Below are 27,207 nucleotides of genomic sequence, written 5' to 3' on the forward strand. Positions count from 1 at the left end.
ACAGTGAAATGGTGAAATTTCTTACATTTATTAAATTGAAAAATACAAGTATATAAAAACATATGGCTAGGAAGAACTTTTTCATTTTGTTTAACTGAAGCCTAAAAGATGTACTAACTTTTAATAGATTTAATGAAAGAAACCTGTAACCAGGTTTTGATAAAATACTGAACTTGTTTAGTAATTGTGTCATGTAATATTTTAAAATTAAAGTTTTATATCTTCAAATTGGCTTTTTTACCTTGGAAATTTAGTACTTTTGTGTTATATATAGTGTTTCTAAAATTTTTGGGAATATTTTCTAAAATTTCTATTTTAATAGAAAATTTCCATTTTCTATTTCTATTGTATAACTTTGTGTAGCTAATTTTATTTGTTTTACTAAGTGTCTAACATTTTGTCTAACCTACAGTGTTGTGCACAGAAATGTGCTGTTTGGAGACATGACTTGTCAAGGAAATGAGATGTGCTTTGTACATTTAGATTAATGCATATCTTTAGGGTTGATACAAAGTTTTTTTCATTTTTGTTTTTTAAGAAAATGCCTATATTATTAACATCTGTAATATTGATAGGCTTATAACCAGGTTGTCAGGGAAACAGCACCAAGTAAATAAGCTAGGGAAAAATAAGTGAAGAAATTTTTTGTGTTACTAAATTTGAAATGTGATATGCTTAAAAAAGTTAGATAAATAACTAAATTTTATATATTCCTTTTACATTGTCCCACTGAAGTTGTCAGGACTTTAAAATCTTTACATAACTGAAATGTACATATTGTAAAGAATACATTACCTTAACATTTCCATATGCATAATAACATGCACACCAATTAAGAAAATCCAGATTGTACTTAGGGTACATAGTGTATGGAATAAAAAGTCTTAAAAGCATCTAATGTGTGGAACAAGTATTTTTCATGATGAGCTTCCTTTTCTCTTCTATGACAGTTTCTTTGCCACTGTCGGTTAGATGGTCTAAAATCATTTATTGATTCATTTGGTCACTTTTCTTATCTACCGAAGTAGTAATTAAGCATCTTGGGTATGTAAAATAAGCAGGAAACATGGTCTTTAGCCATAAACAACTTCATTGTTAGTTAATATGATGGGTACACAAAATAATCAGTTGAGTAAATAAGTTGTAAAAATTGTGAATTATGAAATACAGTGGTATATATAATAAATACAAGTAGTTCACTATTTACGTCTTTTTCAAAGTAAATTTTGGGATGGTCCATGTGGTTTTAAAGATGTGTGAGGTCATTATGGATTGTAGGTCATTTGAAATGCCATTATAACTATTAGATTGCCATTAACATCAGAACTAAATTTTATATATTTCTGATGTTACAAGAGACCCAAAAACATTCTGGATGACTGCTTGATTAGCAATTTTACCAGAAGAAATATGAGACTTATATGCCTTTGGATTCCTTAGTTAGTAAGGAATTTAAGAGAATTAAAAGTTTTATGGCATTTTATTCACCAGAGAACCATATTTACATTCAAGCATTTACTTAATTCCCTGAAGTCTAATTCATATAATTTTCTCCTCTTTATCCTTTATTCAACCTGAGACTTTATCCTAATGGTTTACTGGTGTTATGTATCATGAAGCAGTTGAGTGTTCCTGGTGACTCCGTAAATTGTCAAATCTTGTCAAGTTACATTGATAGAATGTGTCATTAGATGTCCTGGTGTATTGCCAGTGTGCATACCAAGTGAAACATAGGTTAAAAAACAGTTTTTTAGGGAAACAGATAATTCTATCATTCTTTAGAATGGATTTTTTTTTTAATTTTTTAAAAATTATTTATTTATTTATTTTTAGAGAGGTAAGGGAGGGAGATAGAGAGAGAAAGAAACATCATTGTGCGGTTGCTGGGGGTCATGGCCTGCAACCCAGGCATGTGCCCTGACTGGGAATTGAACCTGCGACACTTTGGTTCGCAGCCTGCGCTCAATCCACTGAGCTACTCCAGCCAGGGCTAGAATAGATCTTTAAATTTAATTACAACTGTGTGGTAGAAGATACAACTCCTAAAAATAAGACTGTATTTCAGCTATTGATACTGGGAAATATTTTTGTTATTTTACTATACCTTTAGAATCTCACAAGTTAGATGTTAACAGTTATGTTCTATTAAAAAAATCAGCTAAACAAAATGAAAAATGTAATCCTTGATCTGTTTTTAGGAAAGTTGAGGTAAGATTGATTCTTCCTAGATAGTGTCTTCACTCTTTCTCATTTCCATTGTGAGAGATGTTCTGGAAGTGTATTAACATTTATATTTATAATTATACTAGGGGAATGTAAATGTTCTTGGATAGTTAAAAGTTACAGATTTATTAGCAAGAACACTTAGGGACTTAGGAAATAATTTCTTCCCTATGAAGTTTTGAAGTTTTCATGTTACTAGGGAATGGGTTCAGAAAGAGTAGTGTTTTGCCAGATACTGACAGGAAGTAAGACTTTTCTTCCTCTCAGTTACTCCCTGGACATAGCCATGTATGAAGTTCAGCTGCATAAGATACTGTGTAGAGTTGTGGGTTTCAGTGAATACATCAACTCCTGTTATAATGTGTTTTTGAGAAATTAAGTTTAAACTCATAAAATTTACCAACATAATGAAATACTAGAAGAGAACTGAAAGTTGAAGTCAATCTTTGTTATAAATTGTTAATGCTAAACAAGTATATGAAGAGTTTAAAAATGAAAAATTTGAGGAAGGTACCTAAAAGGCCATGTTTGAGGCCATTATAAGTGTAATATTATAGCACAAACACTATTGCAATTGACATGAGGCTGGGGTATGTCTTTCTGATGAAGAAGTTTGAAATATACCTGCTTGTTTTCATTTGCAGAATTTCAGCATGGCGAAAAATCTAAAAATCAAATGTATTAATACTTATTTGGTTGCAGTTGTTTTTAAAAATAAGCTTTGTCATGTTGAGTCATTTCAATTTTTTTTGTTTAGATTACATATTTCTACATAAAGTACCTCCTATAAAATTTTGGGAGGAGTTTTATAACTTTATAAAAGCTACAGTGAACTTTATATATTAGTGGGAATGGATTCTCTTCTCTCAATGCAATTTACATGCTAATATTTTTAATCATAACTTTAAGAAAATCTTTTGTTAAACTGGTAGAGTTTAGTCACCATTGTAAAGGGAGTGTTTTGTTAAAAAGCTAATCTAGCAAATAATACAGATTTTTAAAAAAGTTCTCAAATGATAGCTGTCTCATTTGTTTTATATACTTCTGTTTTGGGAATGAAAATTCTATCAGTGTAGGTAACAAACAGTTTGTTAACAGAATAGGTATTTGAGTGTCCCATTTTCACGGAAGGAAAATTATTTGATGATGTGGTCTGTATATATTGATAAGTGTTGTTACATTTTTAATGCTTACTGAACTAAGATAGGACAGCTCTAAGTATAGATTGTTTTGCATAGATGCGTTTAGCCCAGCACCTGCTGGTAACCAAGGTCCTCCTCCAATGATGGGTATGAATATGAACAACAGAGGAACTATACCCGGCCCACCAATGGGTCCTGGTCCTGCCATGGGACCAGAAGGAGCAGCAAATATGGGAACTCCAATGATGCCAGATAATGGAGCAGTGGTAATGTATCATAAACATTATTTTGATTATATTAAATAATATTTACTCTGCCCCAAAGGTAACTTCACACTTAATATAGCTTGGCATCATTTGTTTTGGCAGTAAAGTTCAATATGAAATGAGTAAAAAGTAATCTCGTGATGTTATATGTTGACATGAGAGGCAATGTTTAAGTATCTAGAGAGAGTTATAATTACCACCCATGGCATGCTTTATACTTAAGTGTGTAGCAAACACATGTTAATTACAGTTATTTTTATAGTGCTTTTAATTTTTATCCACCTCTTAGTAGCATTCAAGTGTTTTATGATTGTGTTCCATTCCTGTGTGGACTCCTTATCTTTGTTGGGGGACAAAACTCCAGTGTATGTGAAAAACAGTTGTTAGTAAACATTTCTAAGGAAATCATCACTTGTTAATTTCAGAGAATTTATTTTAACTGTAAAATAATTTACATTATAGTTTAAAATTTTCATTCTTATATTGTACAATTACTAATTACATTTGTTACTGAGTTAAAAGTTGACAATTTTATGTCTCGGTTTCTGAGTGTGAAGATATCTTTGTGTGCATTAAATATTATAAAAAATGCTTTTCAGTAGTAATGCGTGTATTTGAATTTCAGTAGCAAGACCTGATACCTGTTTCATTTCCTTGAAATCTATCACTGTTTAAATGAAGCTTTGTATTGGTAAAACATTTTCTAATTTGGCTTTTGTTAATGATTGTTCTAAATACCATTTAGAAAAGGAAGATTGGTTGATTATATATTTTGAAAAGGGTTTAGTTTTGGGACTACTACAAAGGTCTTAAGCGCCATTGCTGCTAAGAAAGAAAAAGCACTGCAAATTAAACTAAGTCATGCCATTAGCTGTAACTCCTTCCTGGTCTTGGAGATGAGAAAAGTAAATGTGTTTCTTAGAATTGATGGATGCAGTATTTTAGCATTTTAAAATTTATTTTATTTAAATGCTATGTTTTATGAATTTGGAAAACTTAGATATGCTAACTTTTAATTTTAATGAAAGTACAGAGACAAAAGGGCAGCGCTGTCATATCTACTATGACAGATGGCGCATTATGTATAATTAGTATACTGTTTCCTTTAATGGAGGCTTAATTTTATAGTAAAATGTCTGAAAGCTAGTAAAAACTTAAACTACTTTGGTTAAATTTTTGTTTACCAATATAATCATTGATAGTAATTTTGAAGTACTATTAAGTGACCCATTTTTCCACCCCTATCTCTGAAATTGTAAACTTTATTTAAATATTGTCTTCGGTCTTTTTCATAATGGTGTTTTACTACTGCACAAAGGGAGTCTATTCAGTTTTTGAGATTAATTAGTATATTTGGTTTTACTGTGAAATCTTTCCAACTATGAGATTCAGGTGTTTAATTATGCTGTTAGTAGTATATGTTAATAAAGTGTCAATTTAAAAATAACTATTTTCTCAATAACAGTTTTTCTACAAAATATCTCAAAAGATTTCATAATAGCAGTTTACTTACTGAGTGTGGTGCTGTTCGCCAGTTTTAACTCTGATTTTTAAAATGTATTTTTTAATACACCACAGTTAATGCATACTTTTATAAAAAGATACCAGAATAGTACTATAATATTGATTAGGTTTAAGATGGCATTTGCTTTAAGAAATCAGTTCATTCTTTATGAAATTGGGACATAGTAGCAATATGTAATTCTTCAGATGCTTTTTAAAAAAATAGTAACTAATTAAATTGCTCCTTTCTTCCTTCTATGTATGATCCTGATTCTGCTGGACTTTCTGCTGAACTTCATGACATCACCACTTGGGATTTTGCCAATTTTTCTTGTCACTTATATTTGGCGTGTTCCAAATGGACTTCATATTTATTGTGTTGTATTCTAGCCCAATGATAGATTTCCGCAAGGACCACCATCTCAGATGGGATCACCTATGGGTAGTAGAACAGGTTCTGAAACCCCTCAAGCACCCATTAGTGGTGTAGGTCCTGTTAGTGGTGGTCCTGGTGGTTTTGGTAGAGGAAGCCAAGGGGGCAACTTTGAAGGCCCTAATAAGCGTCGTAGATATTAAATATTTCTAAATCATAACTAGAGAAGAAAATTCAGTGGTATGCCTTTACGCTTTAACCTGTTACCTTGGAAGAAATGGTTTTATTGTTAATGTATGTAGAATTTAAAGTATTTCTTTTGTAAAACTTAAGGTTTTTGTATTTTTCTTTATTCATGAGCTTTGTAGATTAGAATGGTAATGCTTATGCTCATCATTGTGAATGTTAAAATGTGTTTGTGACCTTAGACAAATAAATATGCCATAGTACTGTGAAATCTATGTAGTTACTTCAATAAAGAAATAATTTTGGATAATTTACAAATGTTATTAGTGGTATTCTCTTACAGTTTTAATAAACTTTGCTGTAACAGTAGTACTTGAGTTGCTTTAACTAATCCCATTCATTTAAAAATGAAAATAAAAATGAAAATAGACTTTCTGCTTTTTAGTTTGTCCAAGTAGCACTGAAGATAGCAGCTTAGTGAAAGCTAATGTCAGTAAGGCTCGGGCCTGGGAGTTTACATCTGTAAATCATTGATGTTCTGTGAAACGAGAGTTGCTGTCAAATTTCATATAGATTCTGAATATTCAGATATTCTGAGAGGAATATTAAGGATATCTATGTCCTGTGCTGATTTTTTTTTTTTTTCAAATAAATCTTTCAGTCTTGGAAAAAAACAAACTGTTTGAAGGCAAATCTCTTGCTTATGAAATAGTGTCTATTTTTAATCTTATCTGCCATTTGGTGTCAATATCTAAATCTTACCTTTAAGTTTCTTTAAAAATCAAACAATACTGTTAGATTGGATGTTAAGTGAGGATTTGCTGTGTGATTTAGAAGAAATTAAACATTTCTTGAGAAGGTTGGTTTCTAGAAGTATTAAAGATGGCTTGACTCTGCAGTGTTGCAAATATTTTCCAGTAGTTGGTAAATCTCTAGTAAAACTTGTCTGACAGACTAGCTGTGTTTGTCTCCAAGGAATACAAGTTCAAGAGGTGATTTCAAAAAAATAGAATTAACTTGAGAATGGCTAGGGTCATTGGAATCATGTTATATCCCTCTACTATCGAATATGTATTTTGAAATGTGATTTTCAGTACTAGGAAGAAACTGATTTTATCACATTATAAATTTTATTCCTAAACAAAGTCCTTGCTGTATTTAAAATTTTGTTTGTCAGCCATGTTTAATTTAAAATTACATTTAAGGAATTAAATCTTTAAACTATAATTCTAACATCAGACATTGATCACAGCGTAGTTATTTCTCACAAAATGTTTCAGTGTTACTATATCATGGTTTTAGCATTTTTTTGGGAGAATAATGTGCTATTTTAAAATGAACAGTATGGAAATACCACTGTTTGTGCATGGCTTCTATTTTTGCTGAAAGGCATACTTTGGAAAGAAATCAATTTGTTTATAATTTAAAATCTTGCATAAAACCAGTTGTGTGTAAAGTGTAATTGGGGTGACTTCCTCTGTACCACTTTAATTTTTCTTATGTATTATTTCATGGTTTGTGTTTTTTTTAGATACAACAGTATGGTTGGAATTATTTTCTAAAATTTACATCATTCACAGGCTTTTGTTTTTTGGCAGTCATGGGGATTGTAAAATAGTAGTCAAAGACTTTCTCATTGAGCTTTCCATGAGTATGAGTTAGCAGGGAGTGGGGTTTGTTTTAGTTTGGATGTTCATTGCAGTACAAGGAATTTTAACATTAGCTATAATTTTTAAAGTACTATCTAGTGCACCTAAATATACCTTTCCCATCATCTATATTTTTGTTCACATAATTCTTAAGTAATCTGTAGCTTTGTATTTTGCTTCAAAGCTGAATTGAGATTGGGAGGAACTTTATCCTTTAATGTCAATACCAAGCTATGTTTGGCCAAGGCTATGGAATTCTGTAAGATTCATTCAAGAACGTTTGCAAGCCAGTGTGCAAAGATATGCTAATCTGCTGAACATTCTAGTGTCCGACTCAGCTCTGGCTCCAAGAAAAGAGTTCTACACAGCTTTTCCCCTGCATCAAGAAAATCCTTGTTCCAGTACTTACCAAGTTTACCCTGGGAACAGTCAGCTTCTGGGAGACAGTCAAATGGAGCATCTGTGAACTTGTAGTTATTCAGTTTTTAGTGTTCACATAGCACTAAACACCTCTGTGGCTGGTTCAGTCAATATTTTTTTCTTGTGATTTAGTATACTAAGGAATATATTTGAATGTCATTTGCTTAAAAGTGGTAGATATAAAAATAAAAATTTAGCTTTTCTATATAAGTGTAAGTTTGTCATATATGCTACCATAGTTCTTTCCATGAAAAGGTAATGAAACAATTTTAGTATAATACCACAATATTATGTTTCTTACTGTGTCATGATTTGAAACACTGAGTTGAAAGTCTGCAGGATTTAGGTTTCATATGCTATTATGTAATTAACATGCATAAAATAAAGGAACATTCTTTTTCTAATTATTTTATTTTAGCAGTGTATTTTTTCAGAATTGCCCTGTTTTTGTTTATTTTAAAAATAAATGCATTTTCTTGATAGATCCAGTTTTTCTTTGAAGGATTTTTTTCACTTGTGTTTCATAAAGCTTAATTTGTTATTCCTTGAGTTTTTGGATTTTTCTGTTTGGATCAGTGCTGATCATTCAGCTGAAGATATTAAATATTCACTTTTTAATTCTAGTTACAATATCTGTAATGTTAGGGGAGAAATGGTTGTTTTAGTTGGAATGGCAATTTAAAAGAAATAGAAATTATCAATAAGGACAGTAACTGAAATGGATCTTGTTCCTCAATTACTAATTGAAATTATACCTTTATGTTTTAATTATACTTGAATATTTCAGTAACTTGGTGTTTATGTGTAAAGTCTGCAATAATTGCTGTGTCAATATTAATAATGTGTCAGTATTAATGAATAACAGTCACTAATTAAAAAATGGGGGTTAGATTGATAATTACAATCTAGATTCTGAATGAGGAAGAAAACCTATATGTGTGGTTGAAAGGAAATGTTTTATGAAAGAATGTGATGAACTGTATGTTTAAACCTTTACTTATTTTTTTTTAAGATTTTATGTATTTTTAGAGGAGAAGGGAGAGAGAAAGATGGAGAGAAACATCAATGTGTGGGTTGCCTCTCACATGCCCCCTACTATGAATCTGACCTGCAACCTGGGCATGTGCCCTGACTGTTAATTGAACCCGTAACCCTTTGGTTTGCAGGCTGGCACTCAGTCCACTCGGCCATAGCAGCAAGGGATGTATGTTTAAATCTTGAAAAGATTTGAAATTTAGTGTCAAATGGGACTATTCAGAAATAAAAGGAAAATTTTTTTTAATAACAGAAAATTTCTTGGGGAGTTCTTTGGTGTTTAAATGTTGTGTGTGTGTGTGTGAGAGAGAGAGAGAAGAGTTTTGTTACAATAGCTAATAATATGTTAAAATATATTCCTGAAATTTGAGAGGATGGTGATGATTTAAAAAGTCAGACTTCTTATTTTTAAGAATAAGCTGGTGAACACCCACATGCCTAACTCCTAGATGTTTTTGTAAATGTTTTCCTGTGTTTACTTCATAGACAGATATTTTTAGATAAGGGCTAATTTTGGTGGGTTGAGGGAGGAGAAACTTCTTTAAGTTTCTAGTGGTATAGTCCAGTATGGGTTTATTTCATGGTAAACAAATCATGATTAAATGAATAGAGTACTTTTGTATTTAACAAGAACAGTATTTCCTTTCTACCATCTTTCATTCTAATTTAAAAATAGAAAACAATTTCAATATGCTCACTTTATACATTGCTTTTCCCAGTTGTGTAAAATAAGTAGACTTACAGTTTCCCAGTTGAATATGGTCAAGTAATTTATGGGATGTCACTTTGGGGAAATAGTCAAGTTTCACTATTTTATAGTATCTGATTTTTAAAATCAGGATTTGTGCATTATATATTGTATTAGCTCTTATTTTTTTCTGTCAACAGCACTGCCTTTTAAATGTAAGAAAAATAGTTTTTAATTTTGGTTTCTTTGATTATAACAGTATTAATGATTGAAGTTTGAATCTACAAGACTGAATATTTAAAGGCCCACTGAAAGTGCTGTGTTGTTATTTTAGGAGTATTTTTTAACCACTTGTCATTTTCTTTAAAACCATGTCTAGAATATAAATATGTAACGGGGTTTTTTTGGTTGAAATTTCTTAGTAATACTTGTATTTACCTGGTAGTCTGTACTTTCTTTGTTTTGTGATATTTAATTTTCCTTTTCAATAAGAGAAGCTTATATTTTTCTAGATGTAAGATACTGCAGACCTTAAAGTAATTTAGCTTGCTAAGTTCATAATTTCCAGTTTAAAAATTCCTTTTCAAGTGTATTGCCTTATTGCTCAAATTACTGTTATCTCTGCCAAACTGTTATCTCTACCAACCGCTTCTTCTGCAGCAGTGTATTTTGTTGACTTGTTTACTTAAAAATTCTTAAGTTACCATTTTTCTTTCTCTCTGAGTTAAAACATTGAATTTTAGGAGGGCTGGTATTCTGCTTATACATGTAAATAAAATTTTTTCTTTTTCATAGAGTATAGTCACCTAAATTTCATTTGAGGTACTTATGTCTCAAAATCAAGACTCAAAATTTTAGGTTTAGGTAGAATTAAGAAGTATGCTTAGGTAGTAGGGGGTTGGTTGGCTGGAAGTGGAAATGGGTATGAGGGGAACAAATGGTAATGGAAAAATAGAATGAAAATCTCTTAAAGTAAAAAAGTAAACTTAGTTTGAATATATGACTTTTTTCTGTTGAATTTTCCTTATTACTAAAAAATTATAATAATGTCTTTTGTGTTCATTAAATACAAGGGTCCTGCATTGCATCAACAGTAATGTAAATGGATCTTATATATTTTTAAATGATCTGTGTAAGCAAAGGTATCATTGGTGGTTGGATACTTTGAATTGATGTTTATATCTAAAAGTTGTTTCTAGCTTTGAAATTTCCATCATAGATTCAACTTCACATTTTTATTATATATTATACATCTCAGTTTGAGGTAGTATCAAACTCTTAAATGAATAGCCACAGTGGTTTATTATGTTTTATGTTATATCTTTGACTGGATTTTTAAGACATAGTCTTCCTTGTTCTATCTTTTATGGAAATTGTCACCTAGCTGGATTTTAGTGACTGTGAAGTTTTAGGTATATTTTTGGGTTTTAGAAGAGCTGTATAAATATACTCCTATCCCTGTGAATTACCTACATTTTTGTTTTTGTATGCTTAATTAAATTTATTTTCTTCAAATTATTCATGTTATGTGGAAATAGAGAACCTCTTATTGTATAGTTTGTTAGAATAATTTCAGTTAATTTTTTATCAGGGTATTTGCAGCTTATTAGATAATGTCAATCTATATCAAACATTGCTTAGTTTACAAATCTTTTTTTAATGTCATAAGAAAGTAAATCACATACATCATGATTCTTTTAATAATAATTTCTGATCTTTTTAGTTTTGGACATAGTAGTGACTTGCTGAATAATTATTTAGTCTATAATCCTAATTTGAGTTGGTTAGAATATTTGTATGTTCAAGGATTTGGTTAGAATGTTTTAAACATTAGGATCATTATGGAGCCAACAGTTGAGCAAACTGAGCATAGTAATTGGAGTAATTGTCTACAAAGTAATACTTTCTTAGCCATATAGAATTTATGGGGAAGCCATTCAGAATTTTCCTGTATATATTTATTCACTCTACCAATATGTATCAAACGGTCCTATTGTGTACTGGACCCTTTCCTAGGGCTGATGTAACAGCAATGGGAGAATAAAATCCCTGCTGTAAGGTAAAAGGCCTTGAACATCTCTAGTTTGTTGGTTCTTGCTGAGTCAGAATCCCCTGGAGAGCTCATTCAAACAGACTTCTGGGCTGCATCCCAGAGTGTCCCACTTAGTGGGTCCTAAGAGGACAGTAAATAATATATATGCTTTTCTAACAAGTTCCCAACTGATACTGATAATGGGTTTGGGGACCTTACTTTGAGAACCTCTTCTTCTAAAATGTTACTCAAAAGAGGCACAGTAGTGTTTTTGGTTGGTTGATTTCTGTTGTTGTTGTTGTTGGCAGCATAATGGCTGTCTTGGTACACTTTGTGTCGTCTAGGATTCCCGGTCAATCCAAACCTCACCAGACTCTTCCAGCTACTATCACCTGAGAAGTGCTCCACAAACTTCATTATTTTTGACTAGGCAGTGTCATTGCCATTGAGTGCTAAATCATATACATAATATGTATTTTTAAGCTTTTTTGAACTAGGATTTTGTGTTCACAAGCCCACTTAATTCAAGTGAAGAGGTAATAGAAGAGTACATTTTGAAAAGTTTGTAAAGTGTTTTTTTACTTAACCAATTTTCCACTATTCATTCCAGTATGAGAAATGAAACGATGTAGTAATCTATATCTGTATTGGTATGTTTGAACTTGCTTATTATGCCTGCTGGATGAAGGTGCTAGAAAACTATCATTGTCTTTGCTTACCATCCTGGAAAATGAGTAGATTGACACCATTTTATTCATGTTTTAAAAAGGTTTTATTTATTTATTTTTAGAGGGAGCGGTGGGGGGGAGGGAGAGAGAGAGAGGGAGAGAAACATCAATGTGCGGTTGCTGCAACCCAGGCATGTGCCCTGACTGGGAATCGAACCTGTGAAGCTTTGGTTTGCAGCCCGCACTCAATCCACTGAGCTATGCCAACCAGGGCTGACGCCATTTTAATTAAATTACAGCCTGACCTTTATTTGTGTGGGCTCGTCTTTGCCTTTTTTTTTCTTTCTTATTTTTTAATCCTCACCTGACAGTATGTTTATTGATGATTTTAGGGAGAGTAAGGGAAAGGGAAATACCAATATGAGTGAGAAACATAGGTTGGTTGCCTCCTGAACTTGCCCAAGCTGGGATCAAACCTGCAACCTATGTATGTGCCCTGACTGGAAATCAAACCCACAATATTTTGGCATATGGGACGAGGTTCCAAATAACTGGGCCAACTGACTGGAGCCTAAAGGAGACTTTATCAACCTATTTTTTAATGGAGGAATTCTCATGCAGGCTAATCAGAGTAAAACTGTTTACTCTATTAAAAAAAATGTATGTGGATATGTCCCTTGATAGATTTGGGCTTTTTTTTTTTCTGTTCGGTTCATTACTAATCTTCTGAAATCAGGAAATTATTTTAATTTGTTTGACTACAATGAGTTATATCTCTACAGAAGTCGGTGCTTAACTTTAATTTTTGGTACAGGAATGCAGAAAAATAAAAATTTTGACAAAGGAAACTGTCTTGAGTTTGTTTCCCAATTTATACACTATTGATGTTTTCTTATTCAGATTATAGTTTTTTCTATGCTTCCTGCTTTCCCCTTACATATTTTCACAGCCCCACTTTTATCCTACTAGAAAAACCAAAAGTTTTAGATTAATACATGAACTGTCACCGCTATTTATATTTATGCATGAATATTATAACTAGGAAAACTGAAAAGACCTTTTTTGTTTGTTTCTTAGCTGTGTATGTATACCTGGAACCATTAAATCTTTTAAAATATCAGTAAGAGGAAGATCCTAAGTGTATTGAAAATGATGTGCTCCAAATTTGGGGAGTGGGAAGTATAATAAAGGAACGGTATATTCAGATTCGTTTACTTATAAATTATTGTATGTTGCTGTGTATAATGTGCACTTTTTTGCCCAAATTACTGAGGGGAAAAAAGAGGGCGCACATTATACATGGGTAGTACTAATTCCCATGTATAATAATGTGAATTATATACCATATTTTGCCAACTATAATGTGCTCCTGTGTATAATATGCACCCACGCTTTTATGCATGTAATATCCACAGGGTTATTATGCCCGTTATTACACCCATGGCATGTCATCATTATACCCATGTATAATGCGCACCCCTATTTTTCTCCTCAGAATTTGGGCAAAAGTATGTATTATGCATAGCAAAATATGGTAATAAGCTTTTATTTTAGGATGAGTAAATGACAACATTTAGAATACTCAGTACTGGGTTTCTACAGTAGCTTTATTACAGGTCCTTCCAGTTTGTGCACTTGAGATATGGCTGTGCACAAAGTAGACCAACTCTCAGCTCCTATACATATATTCTCAACCTAGAGTGAGAAAGAGTGACAAGCAGTTGAAATAACTTGATGTCACAAGGGTAGAGGAAATGACAGCTACTGTTTTAGATAAGGGGACTAGAAAATGCTTTGTCAGTTACTGACCAGTATGCCTCAGTTGGGCGTCGTTCTGCAAGTGAAAAAGTTGCCAGTTTGATTCCCAGTCAGGACACATGCCTGGGTTGCAGGTTTGATCCCTGGTTGGGGCACTTATGAGAGGCAACTTGTTGGTGTTTATCACATTGATGTTTCTCCCCCCCTTCTTCCTCCCTTCCTGTCTCTAAAAATACAAAAACCTTAAACAAAGAAAGAAGGAACATGTCTTTGCAGACACAGGAAGAGCATCCAGTTTGATTAAGTGTCTGCTGGCAAAATGGATGTGGGATAATGAAGAAAGTGGATGCAGTAAGAGTACTGTGGGAGCGTGCTGGCCTATATGGTGACCATTGTGGTTGTCAAGGTTTAGGAATAGGACCAGTGTGACTGATTAACTTTAATTCAGCTATCAAGTATTAGCATACTTGGAATAATGTGAGTGTGTGCATCTAATTTTGCATCTAAATTTAATGAACTCTAAATACACACAAGTATTGAAGAAAATTTACCAATTAGATGTGTGAAATATACACAGGATTGCAAAGACTTTGGTGTGGAGAAATCAATGTAAAATACCTATAATTTTTACATGGATAAATACTGAAATGGTATATTGGGTTAATTAAAATGTGTATACTATTAAGCTAACTTCATCTGTTGCTTTTTTCCACTTTAACATAGCTTCTAAGAAATATAAAATTTATGTTTGCATTTTTCTTTTGTGCAGTGCTAGTTTACAGTAGTAACATTGTCACATTTTTATCTTTATATTACATGGTCTGTAATTATGTAATCTATTTTCTTGTTAAATAAATAATTGGAGGTTGAAGTTGAAAGTTTGTTAATAAGCACATACTCACCATTAGGTGTCAGGGTGAGACCCATTACCTGTGGCAGAATTAATTATTGCTTGTGTGGGAATGCACAAAGGGCATTGGAGCACCCAGTTCTCAGGAGATAAATTGTACACATTAAGCTCATATTTTATTCATTTCACCTTTATTACTGTTTGTGTGTTTATTATCTACTTGGTACTCCGTAAAATAAATTTTGTTATTCATGATTTGTCTTAAAACCTTTGTGTGAAATTTTCATGTTGTTTACTTCATTCCAGGATGTCAGCCCTAACAGAGGAGGGATCTTATCGTTGAATAATTTATTCTCATTTTCTAGCAAGTCTTTATTAAGTGTTCAGTGAATGAATGATACCAACACTAGGACAGATGGTGTTTATTCATGAGATTACAAAAATGAACAAAATGCAATGCCTGCACTCTTGGGATTTGTAGTTTATTGGGTGTTGGTAGTGCTGTAAGCAAACTCTTAGGCTAGTTGGTATAGTAATGGATGGAATTGCAAATGCGCTGAAAACATAGAAGCAAATACCCAACTCTGTTGGGAGGACTTCACTCAGATGATAACTTCTGAGCAGATCTTAAAGGTGAGTATGTATTTGCCAGTTACCATATTTTGTTTTCTCTTCTGGAAGAGGTTAGGGAGGATGTGGTCAAAGGGTTAATGAGAATGTCAGTGAGACAGGGTCTTGAGCAGTTCAGGGGAAGGAAGCTGCCCAAGGGAAGGAAAGTAAGAGTGGAGAAGGCAAGAAGCTTAGATAAAACTGATTACTAGTAATCTTTAAAGAATTTTGAGCTTTATCTTTTTGGTGACTTTGAATCAGGACAATTATTTTAAGTGTTATACAAGAATAATTGGATTAGAAATAGAAAGCAGAGGGATCACATAGAAGATCAGTCCACTCCCCCATCCCCCTCATAATATCTGAAAGGATCTCAGATTCCAGACAGAAATGACTCAGAGGTAGAGTGAATTAACACACTGGTTGTGTAGGTGGGATTGAGGGAGATGCAGTAATCTGGGAGGTTCTGGTTTGGAAGGTGGAGTGATGATGATACCATTAAAAGACAAGGAGGTAAGTGAAGACTGGGGTGTGATGAGTGTGGATGCCTGAGAGTGAGGAAGATAGAATATGTTGGATTTTACATATTTTGGTTTTGAGTAACAATGGTGGTTTGTCGGGATTTTATTAACTAGACAACCTGTCTGTCTGGATAATGTGTTACCTTTCAGGGCACTACTATGTATTCCTGAAGGTGACTGGTACCCTGACTGGTCCTCCTTTTCCTTTTGCAATTTACTCTGCATTTAATACCTGCTGCATCCTTTTGAAATGTTAATTAGATCACGTTTCCTGTCTTTCAAATACAGTCCTTGTCTATCCGAATCCCAATCCAGTTGCACTGTGGGACACAGTTTTATTTGATCTGCTCTCAGTCGACCTTTCCAGCTTCATCCACCCTCAGCTCCCTAAATACTTTGATGTTACTTTCTGTATCTCCCCAGGTATTTTTGTAGGCCTCTAAAGGAGGAGCTTTTTCCCAGTAGGGACACATCACTTCTTGTCATTGCTATCACTTTGTTCAGTATATGATTGTTGTGCCTACATTTTACTCATCTTTTACTGTTGTTCTCAATGTCATAACACAATGTTTGGCACAGTATTTTTTTAATCAGTTTGAAGGAAAATCCAGCAGAAAAATACGGAGTGATGGCACAGATTTAAGTCTCCAGTTTTTATGACCAGATGAAGTATGGAAGTGGGTGAGAATCACAGATGTCTTCTTCATTCAATAAATAGTTATTGAAGCCTTGACTGGTGTGGCTCACTGGATTGAGCACCAGCCCGCAAACCACGGGGTTATGGGTTTGATTCCCAGCCTAAGGCACATGCCTGGGTTGCAGGCCAGGTCCCCTATCCCCAGTAAGGGATGCGCAAGAGGCAACCACACAGTGATGTTTCTCTTTATCCCTCCCTTTCCCTCTCTAAAAATAAATAGATAAAATATTTAGAAAAAACAGTTACTGAGCTTTTTAATCCCAATAACTAGTGTTCCCTGTCTTGAGCTTGGGCTCTGGCAGGTGGCTGAAGAAATGGGAAGCAGTGAATTCTCAGACAACAGTATCTTTGTGTCAGAGCAACAGCCAGCAGAGAATTAGTACTCCTGTTTTAATAGAATTGGGATAATGTGTACTCCTACGTAGGGCTAAATAGAAGTATGTCTGAAAAGAAAGTACTTAGACAAAGGGAGAAAATATGTTAAGTGAGTAATTTGGGACAATGGGTAGGAGTACAGACATTGAGTCTGGAAATTGGATAGGTTGGTCGAATGGTAGAAGAAGGTTCTTAACAGTTGGAGCAACAATCTCGAGGATTCTTAATTTAAAAAAATTTTTTTAAATGGTATTCCATTAGTACTTATAATTTATAATGAACACATTATTTTTAAAAGATTTTATTTATTTTTAGAGAAGGAAGGGAAGGAGAAAGAAACATCCATGTGCGGTTGCTGGGGTCATGGCCTGCAACCCAGGCATGTACCCTGACTGGGAATAGAACCTGCGACACTGGTTTGCAGCCCGTGCTCAATCCACTTGAGGTACGCCAGCCAGAGCTTTTTTTTTTTTTTTTTTAATTAAAAAAATTACAGCCACCTTGGCCTGTGTGCCTTGGGAGCACCATTCCATAATCATAGTTTTCTAAGAAAGTAATGGAAACAGATTTATTTTTGTTTTTGATTTTTAGGGGTGAGGAAGGAGAGAAACATACCTGTTATTACAATCACCCATGCATCCATCAGTTGATTCATACATGCGCCACTAGCTGGAATTGGACCTGCAACTCTGGTCTTTAGTAAGATGATGCTCTAACCAACTGAACTGTTCAGCCAGGAGAAAAGTTATTTTTTTCTAATTGAGTGTAACATGAAGGCTGCTGGTTTAGAAGTTATGTATTTATTTTCCTCTTGCAAATTGAAGAGGAAATGTGCAAATTTTGTACATTGAAGAGACAATTAAGAAGTAGCAGAAGTGGGGCAAGTTGGCAGTTAAGAGCAACTCATCAGGAAGTGTTCATAAGGGTTTCCTTTGAAAGTGCAGCAACTTCTCATCGTTGTGGCTATCTGCACACACTTTTATGAAATCCATCATATCCACATCTACAGACAATGAAAATTTAATGATGGCGATCCTCCTAGTAATTGAACTTTAAAATGACAAAGTGATTAAGGTGTCCAACAGAAATAATTCAGTAAAATTTGTCTGTTTTGAAGGGCACACACAGTCCCATCAGAGGCTTTGATCAATACATTGGGTATTACACCAAAAATATTGAAAAATAATTTTCAATATGTAGTTTGAAGAAATATTTAACTTGTTCTTTTTTTGCTAATAGTTTCAATTTGAGAATGGATAATTACTCAAATACTCCAAGAATTTCTTAAAGGTGACTGATTCCCTGATCTGTTATTTTATGTTGATCTTTAAGTTTACCTTTATTATTGTTTAATTGGGTGGTTTGTAGAGATTTTAAAATTACCTATAAAGTAGGCATTGTTTGCTTTTCAGGATTGCCTTTAAAGTTATTTGAAGTGTTTCTGGAAGACGACAGATGAACATTTTTTAGTGATATAGTAGACATTCCTGAAGTTCTTGCTATTTTTCAGTTATGCAAGTCAGTATGTATAGGTCAGGAAGAATGGCATTACCACCATGTTCAGGGACCTCCCAGAAACTGTCCCATTTTGCCTTTTTTTCCCCTCTCTTTAACCTGGTGAAAAGCTGGGAGGTGAGTGTATAATGCAATATTTGAAAAAGATTTCAAGTTTTTCTAAGTTACTTTACGGTACAATTTTGGTTAATAATCAACATGTTACAATGGTGTGTATATTGTCTGACTTCTTTTGGAGGACAAATGGAATCAAGTTAGCCAAAGTTCTAATGTAATTTATTTCTATATAGCTTATATATAGTATGTGAAATACAAATATATTTAATACTTATTTACTCAATCATGGTGAAATTTGTCTTTATACTTAACTGGATGTGAAGAGAATTGGTTTAAGACTATTAGCAGGTTGAACTCATTTGTATAAGTTTTCCATAAAGTTTTTGCCTAGCACTTAATACCTCTACCATTTCCTTAATTTTCCATGCTCTATATCATCCCATCTCTAGCCCCCATCCTCATCCCAGACTTCCTTTCCCTCTGGTCTTTGCTCTAACCTGAGCTCTTGTTGCCTAGATAACACATCAAAAACCAGCCTCTTAGGACTGCAGTGCTCTTCTAGACTCTTCGTGCTCTCAGCTGGATTATCATTAAGTGAATATTGATAGTTCATTTTGATATTTAACTTTTTTCTTACGTGTTTTTTAATAGTTATTTTCTTCAGCATAGTACATAAGTGCATGCACACACAGTAGCCTGGGTGCTAGTACTACAGTGAGTTGTTTCATTTAAAAATTTTTTTAAAATTTATTTTTAGAGAAAGGGGAAGGGAAGAAGAAGGAGAGGGAGAAAACCATCAATGTGTGATTGCCTCATGCGTGCCCCCAATTAGGGACCTGACCTGCAACCCAGGTCTGTGCTGGGAATTGAATCGCAGGGAGTCTTTGGCTTGAAGGCCAGCGCTAAGTCACATTGTTAAAAATAACTAAGGTATTAAAATGCTGATTTAATGTACATGCTTTGTTTCCATCAAGTGATACTTGGGTATGTATTAACATTGTATTTGGTCAATAAATCATTTTAAAAACAAAATATAAAGGGCCTGTGAATGAATTATAAGGGATTGTATTGTTATTCTACTTGGAAATAGCGTAGGTTAGTATACACCAGATGTGGTCATAGGTTATAAATGACTATTTCTATGTAGGTATGGGTGACATGGAATATCAGCTTCATTCAGAAAGTATTTCCTTCATTTAGGACTAAAGTAACTGTTGTGGGTTAGGTACAAGGTGTTTTTGTTATTGAGCAGCACCACACTTAGAGGTGAGAATACAGCATGTTATTTACAATAATGTCCAAAGGAAAACCAAAGAACGTTAGCGCAGGTAGGGGTAGTACCTTTTAATAATCAGTTTGAGACTTGCACTACATTTGCATGGATTGAAGCAGGCAGAAGAAAGGAAAATGAAAGTATACAGGACTAGAAAACAAATCTTGGAATCTTGCTATTAAGAGTGCATTTTGTGTGATTGGCGTATTAGAGCACCGTGCAGTTGGTTGTCAAGTACCCATAACCCATTTGAAAAAAATTGCCTGCACATTGTACAGCTCATTAGCAATGATGGATATACTCGATGACTTCACACATGAAACTTCTTGTCCAAAATTGAGTGTTAGAGGGAGTTCAGAGAAGAGAAGGGGGCAGGGGAGTCTAACATAAACTAATTGGGAAATATTTACATAGGATGAGTGAGGATGTTCTTGCTGAGGGTTGGGGAGGGTTAGAGGGCCATTTAGAACACTAGGGTCAGAATTACCTTAGTTTGCTTATTATCTTCAACACGAGTTCTATCTTGTTTTGGTAGCATGCATTATCAGAGGGGGGCACATATGAATGAAGGCTGGATGCTGATACATGTACCTGAAGCTGGTAGTTCCCTGAAATGAGACTGGAAAAAGGTATTAGATACTTCGTGGTAAGGATCCAGGAGACCAGGAGCTTTTTGGCAGGAGAGAGATGGTAGTCATATCTGTGTTTCAGAAAGTTTGCCTTATAAAAAAGTTTAACTAGATTGTGGGAAGATGTACTTGTAACTCAGACTGTGGAGAAAGGAAACAGTCCATACAGGGTGGCAGGATTGGAGAACAGTATAAATCAAGATATATTGATTATGAAGATGGGGAGCGATATGTGGCAGAAAGAAGGTAGAGGTGATTGGTGTTTAATGAAATGGCAGGTACTTTTGGTTCTACCACCTTCCAGAAATAATTACAGCAGTAAGGTCAAGATGGGAGGCATCAGGTCCTTGTGACATCTAGAAAGGGCATTGAGCATAGGAAGTGGTGCTTAGGAAAAGGCCTTGGCTCAGGAATTTTGATGGTCGTCAAGAAAGTGGGTAATAATGGACAAGTGAAAGTATGAGACATAAGTAGTTCACCAATGCAAACGTTACATAGGTTAGGGTGCAGAGATAGCCCCTAAACATCTACAGACAAGATGAGGTGGAGCTGGAAGGGTCTGGTGATGGACTTGAGTCTCATGCCAAAATACACCTAACCCTTTAAGCCTCGGTAGAGCACTGTGGTCACATTCATTGGTTAAAGAAACAAATGCCATGTTAAAGAAATGGCGTTTATTGAAGGTTGGTTGTTTTATTCATACTTGGTCAAAGACAGAAAGAGTAAATGTGTAAACAACAGGTGTATTAACTTAACCTTTCATCTCTTATTCCTCAAAAGTAAAGTTACCTCTATAGGCCCTGTTTTGACATCATCCAGATCGTTCTTTGAGATCTAGAAATTATCACACCAGTGTGCATTCACTATCCTTCAAATGCTGTTAATGCATATACTAAATAGTTTTGACGTTTTTTGAGTAATATGTGTCTGGTACGCAAGGAAATAAAAATCGGTACATAGTGAAAGTAAATTTCCCATGTGTCCACCAGCCACTCAGCTTCTCTGTCCTTGGGCAACCATTGTGATTAAATTTATTGTGTATCCTTTCAGAAGTTTGACTCACAGGCAGAGTTGTCTACTTACTTAATACATAAGCAAGTACACTGCACAGTGACCATTTGCTTATTTTCTCACTGTATCTGGAAGATTGTTTCAAATAACTATGAGAGGGAGTCATTCTTTTTACACCCATTAGTTGAGCACTGTTAGGTATGTACCAGATCTTTTTGGGCTGATGTTTAAATGATGTTCCCCCGCCCTTTTATATGATCTGTAGTATGTTATAGGACCTGTGTTACGGAGTGTGTGTGTGATCATATTTATTAGATGAAATTTAAGATGCTGCTTATCCTAACTGCACAATGTGATCTTAAATATGTTCCTTGTATTCCTCAACTGAATGCATAGTCAATAAAATAAATCAAGATACTGATAAAAACAGATTGTTACAGGTAAAAAATAGGAATAGAAATTTTATGATTGTACTTGGGAGATCTTTAAAGTCTAAAGTTGTCAGTGAGAATTCCAGGAATTAGAGCCCTAAAGTCTTGTGCTTTAAATATTAAATTATATTAAGTGATGCCTGTTTTAGTAAATATTAGCATATCAGAAAGTTATATATGTTTAAGGTTATTAAATGGCATGATGAATGTTAACAGTTTGCTTTATGAGTTACTATACTGAGTTTAATAATGGCTTAGTTTTAATTCTTTTGTGATTGAGAAGAGGACATTAGACTCAAAATCATAAATCTTCCTTTTAAGAACATTCTGCACTTCAGCAGTGGGAAATGGGCATTAATAACATTGCTGTGACTAAGTAGCTACTCCTCAGTGGAAGCTTGAAACTGCGGATAGTTTTGAACCCTGTATATACAATGTTTTTTCCTAAACACATGTACCCATGATAAAGTTAAACTTATAAATCAGTCGCAGTATACCCTGGCCAGTATGGCTCATCCTGTAACTGAAAGATTGTGGGTTTGATTCCTGGTCAGAACACATAATTAGGTTGAGGTTTTGGTCCCTGGTTTGGGTGCATATGGGAGGCAACCAATCACTGTTTCTGACATTGATGTTTCTGTCCCTTTCTCTAAGAAATAAACATTCCTGTGTGAAGATTTAAAAAAACTGAAAAAGTGAGCACTTTATGGCGTCTGTTTGGCATATCTGAATTGCCAGCATAACTGATTTTGCACTTTGGAGCCACTAAATAAAATAAGGGTCACTTGAACACAAGCTCTATGAACCTCAACAAGTGAACCAATGACCTAGGCAGCTGCCAATGGGAGGGGAGCATATACATATGCAGATACACGCGGGAATAAGATGAGTCATGTCCTGGAAGGGACAGAGTGGGATGGTATGAGATGTCATTACAGTACTGAGTATGGCACACAAGTTAAAACTTATTATTTACTTTTTTGTTTTAAACTTTATGTTTCGGGACCACAGTTAACTGTAGGAAAATGAAATGGTGGATGAAGGAGTTCTACTGTACTTCATTTATAAATCAAGGAAGGATGAGGCTCTAAGCTCTAGCTTCCTCTAGAATTAGTAAAAAATCAAACACTTGTGTTTATCCCCAAAGAGTTGTAGATCATTAATTAGGAAATTATTACATAAATTTGAAGTCATATCAAAATGAAAATTTGTTTTAATTAAAAAATTTGTCTTAGGATAGTAACTTAAAACAATAATGAATACATTTATACCTAAGGACTTGAATGAGTACAGTTGGCTATTTGAAAATCAGAAGTCTCTACTTTGTACTTGAATATTTACTAGAATTGTGAATGTAACCTCTACAAGTTATGATAGAGAAAAAAACATTGTTTGCTTCATCATATATTGTAGTTATTAGGCTTACTAACATATTTATTGAGCATGTACTATGACAGGACTAGGGTCCATTATAGGCACTGGAAATACCTTCTACTCTGGGTTGTGGACACAGGTATGTCCATTTTTGTAATGATTTTATTTACTTTTAGAGAGAGGGAAGTGAGAAAGGGAGAAAAACATCTATTAGATTGGTTGACTCTTGCACACCCCCAACTGGGGACTGGCCCAAAACCCAGGCATGTGCCCTGACTAGAATCAAACCAGTGACCTTTGGCTTTGCGGGATGACACTCAACCCACCGAGCCAGTCAGGGCCAGGTATGTTCATTTTAGCTAAGATGGTCAGGGAGGCCTCTTTTAAGGAGACATTTGAGGTGATACCCAAGTGATCAAAAGGAGGGGGCTTGCAAAGTTGGAGGTGTTGAGTTGAACCCAGTTCATTGTGAAGGATATAATGCAAGGAAGGGGAAAATTTCTAATGTGTATGGAATTAGTGAACAAGGCAAGTTTTTTCTCAGCTCATTTTTTCTAATTGACTCAACCATCTAATGAAATTTTAGCACCCCAGATAGCTGTTTATGTATTGTAGATGTATCTTTTACTTGTGTCTTAATAATACATAAGGGGTTAAGATTTTTGCTATCCCTTATATCCACCTCCAACTAATTTTCTCCCTTTGGGGAGGTATGATGTATTGGGTTGGCCAAAAAGTTCATTATGTTTTTTTCTGTAAAGTAAAAGACTGAAGATTTTTTCTGAAAAATCATCATTTTTCATTTTTACCAATAACTTTATTAATAGATTTGGGTAGTTGGAGTATGTTGGCTATCTTATGCTATTGGCTTTTAGTGGGTAGAGGTCAGGATGCTGCTAAACATCTTCCAATGCCTGAGACAGCCCCACAACAAAATTATTTGGCCAAACTTCACAAACCACTTTTGACACTTCATCAGTCACAGCACCTTCTCCATACACTGCACAAATATATATCTTTTTGAGTTTCAGTTTTGATTTTACCTTTCTTGAAGTAATAAAGCATAATAGTCTGAAAATGTTCTATCATCAACATTAAAATGGCTGCACAAAAATTGACCAATTTTGATTTTTGTAAAATACACATTGCTATGACAACTGTCACAACACAATCTTAACACCAAAATTGTTTCCAATGAAGTTAAAGAATGCAGTTAGGGCACTATTAGAGCTATCGTATGGAGAAAACTAAATGAACTTTTTGGCCAACCCAATAGAATGACAATGTATGCCCAGATGCATAGTTGAGACTTTTCTTGATGAATAAGAAATGGTCGGAAGGACTTGGGCCTCATATTGGTATGATCTAGTTTATATTTTAGAATTTTTTTTTAACGGCTCATGGAGACTTTATTGATGAAGATCCAGAAGAAAAATGCAAACAGATTTTTTCAGTAATATGAGGTGGAAGGTAATGGTGGCATGGTTTGTCTACAAAGACTATTGATACATAGATAACAGAAAAGGGAGAGAATAATTGGATGTCACATTAGTGGTCATAAATAAGGTATGTTTGAGTATAGTATTTATTAAAGTTTAGGGAAAATGCTGTCTGAGACACAGAGGGGTTGCCCTCTGCTGGCTACTTTATTGTAGGAAGAGAATGTCTCTTGGGAAATAAGAAACAAGTTTGATTTTTAACCTTGATATAATTTTGTTTCCTACTTTTCAGTCATTTTGATATAAGATTACTCTCCTCTCCCCCAATAATTTAGAATGTCACAACTCTAGGTTTATTTCAAGTTTTTTAATTTTATTTTGTTTTTAATTTTAAACTATTTTATTGTTCAATTACAGTTGTCTGTATTTTCTCCCCACCCTCTCCAAACCCACCTCCCTCTTTTGCTTCCACCCTCCCCCTTGGTTTTGTCCATGTGTCCTTTATAAGTAGTTCCTGAAAACCCTTTTCCCCACTGCCCCTCCCCCTCCCCTCAAGTTTTTATTTTGTCTCAGTAGTAACATGCCCCCACCCCCATATTTTGTGCCTTCCATTTATTCCAGAATTTTTCACTGGGGAATCTGTTTAAAAGCTTGTCTATTCTTTCTTGTTCTGGCTTAGTTGGTTGGGCTTCATATTGCAAAGTGAAAGGTCACTGGTTGGGTTTCTGGTGAGAGTACTTGCCTGGGTTGCAGGCCCAGCAATTTTTTAAAAACATGTTGGCATCATGTGTTCAGGACAACCCATTAAAAGTTAACAACGTTAATGTATTCTTGTGTTCTCATGTAAATATAGTAAAGGAATACACTTATAATTAGAAGTTAGTGTACATCTTCCTCCCCTCAAGTCAAGTACCCCAGTGAGGACTTGCTAAATGAAGCACTAGATAAAGAGGGTTCTCATTGCTGTTCACCATGTTGCTTTATCACTGATTTTGTTCAGCACCGGTTTCCACCCTATTTTAAAATAGATTTAAATAGGTGGTCAGCACTGATCAGTGCAGATTGTACTTGTTTGATGTCTGAGTAATTTCTGCTTACAGCACTGATATTTATTTACTGCATAAATCCATTTTATGGATTCCATAAGAAATGTTTTTCCTAGTAAATTGATTTACATGGGATTTTCAAAGTAACAGTAGCTGCTATTTTTAAATGGTTTAAATGTATGGTGAAGACGAAACCATTGACTGTCATTTGGTAATTGTTCCCAGTGTTGCTTGGTTATATATGAACATGGTTGTACATTAACTAACTGACAGTGATTCTTTCATGAGGTAGTAATTTTCTTGACATACTGAAATGTTAAAAGAAAATAGTGAAGGCTGTACAGGTAAGTTCGTAGTAATCATCTGTCATCTGGAACTAGAAAAGTAATTTATTGTTACTGTAGCCCACCTTGTTTTTAAACCTTAACCTTGATTACATGATGATTAAGGATAGGTTTTTTGTTGTTTTGGAACTTTTGAAGAGTGGTGCTACAGAAATCTTGGGTCATCACAAGAGGATAATGCTGCCTTTTTTTTTTTTTAACTGAAATGATTCTATAGGTATTTGGGGACAAAATACATTTTAAAATTTTCATTGTCTTCAACTTCCAATCCTTTGTTTACCATCACAATTGCTTTGCAAATATAGCATATACATACAGATCTGGACCATTGAATCTAAGTTAATACTAACTACTAACTCTTTTTACAAGTGATTACTTGAGCCATGGCTGGTGTCGCTTAGTGGATTGAGCAGCAGCCTGAAAACCAAGGGGTCGCTGGATCGATTCCCAGTCTAGGGCACATGCCTGGGTTGCGGGCCAGGTTCCCCCAGTACAGGGCACAGGAGAGGTAACCACATGTTGATGTTTCAGTCCCTCTCCTTTTCCGTCCCTTCCCCTCTAAGAATAAAATTAATTAAAAAAATGATTAGTTGAATATCTTTGATAAAAGTTCTGTCAACTTGTATGTTATTTATTAGATTTCATGTGAGTCTTTTCTGTACTTTACATTTCTTTAATAACTTCAGCAAATGTTACAACCCTTGGAGAAGATTATATATTGTTTGTAAATTAGTTTCCTGAAAAATTTAGTTGCCATCAGTAAAGCTTAAAATAATATAATGTATCTTGTGGCTAAAAAAAGTTACAATCTTTTTTTTTCTTTAGTATGTTGTAGATTTCCATGTTAACATTTATAAATGATTATTCTTATTTACTTGAATAGGACCTTATTTTACGTACTTATTTCTTAATTTTGAGTTGCTACATCAACTTTAATTTTTTTTCTGATTCATCAATTTAAAACTTAAATCCTGCTTTTTAAAACATTTAGATTAGACCTAGCTGGCGTACCTCAGTGGATTGAGCACGGGCTGGGAACCAAAGCATCGCAGGTTCTATTCCCAGTCAGGGCACAAGCCTGGGTTGCAGGCCA

The 27,207-nt window shown here is 34.3% G+C and overlaps 1 protein-coding gene across 8 annotated transcripts in view; it reads left to right on the forward strand.

Annotated features, from left to right (window-relative positions):
- Positions 1 to 27,207, forward strand: part of PSPC1 (paraspeckle component 1) — a 112,719-nt gene that overhangs the window by 63,583 nt on the left and 21,929 nt on the right. The window contains exons 8-9 of one of the 8 annotated variants that reach the window (XM_045844845.1): positions 3,462 to 3,631; positions 5,525 to 6,007. The exons of the other annotated variants lie outside the window; for them this stretch is intronic. Of the exons in view, the coding sequence (XP_045700801.1) occupies positions 3,462 to 3,631; positions 5,525 to 5,710 (356 nt within the window). The 3' untranslated portion in view covers positions 5,711 to 6,007. Of the gene's footprint in view, positions 1 to 3,461; positions 3,632 to 5,524; positions 6,008 to 27,207 lie in introns of those variants that run through there. 8 annotated transcript variants of the gene reach the window in all.

This window comes from Phyllostomus hastatus, unplaced genomic scaffold (assembly GCF_019186645.2).
Source record: "Phyllostomus hastatus isolate PE091 unplaced genomic scaffold, TTU_PhHast_1.1 phas_contig_41, whole genome shotgun sequence".
In the NCBI taxonomy this organism is placed as follows: Eukaryota; Metazoa; Chordata; class Mammalia; order Chiroptera; family Phyllostomidae; genus Phyllostomus; species Phyllostomus hastatus.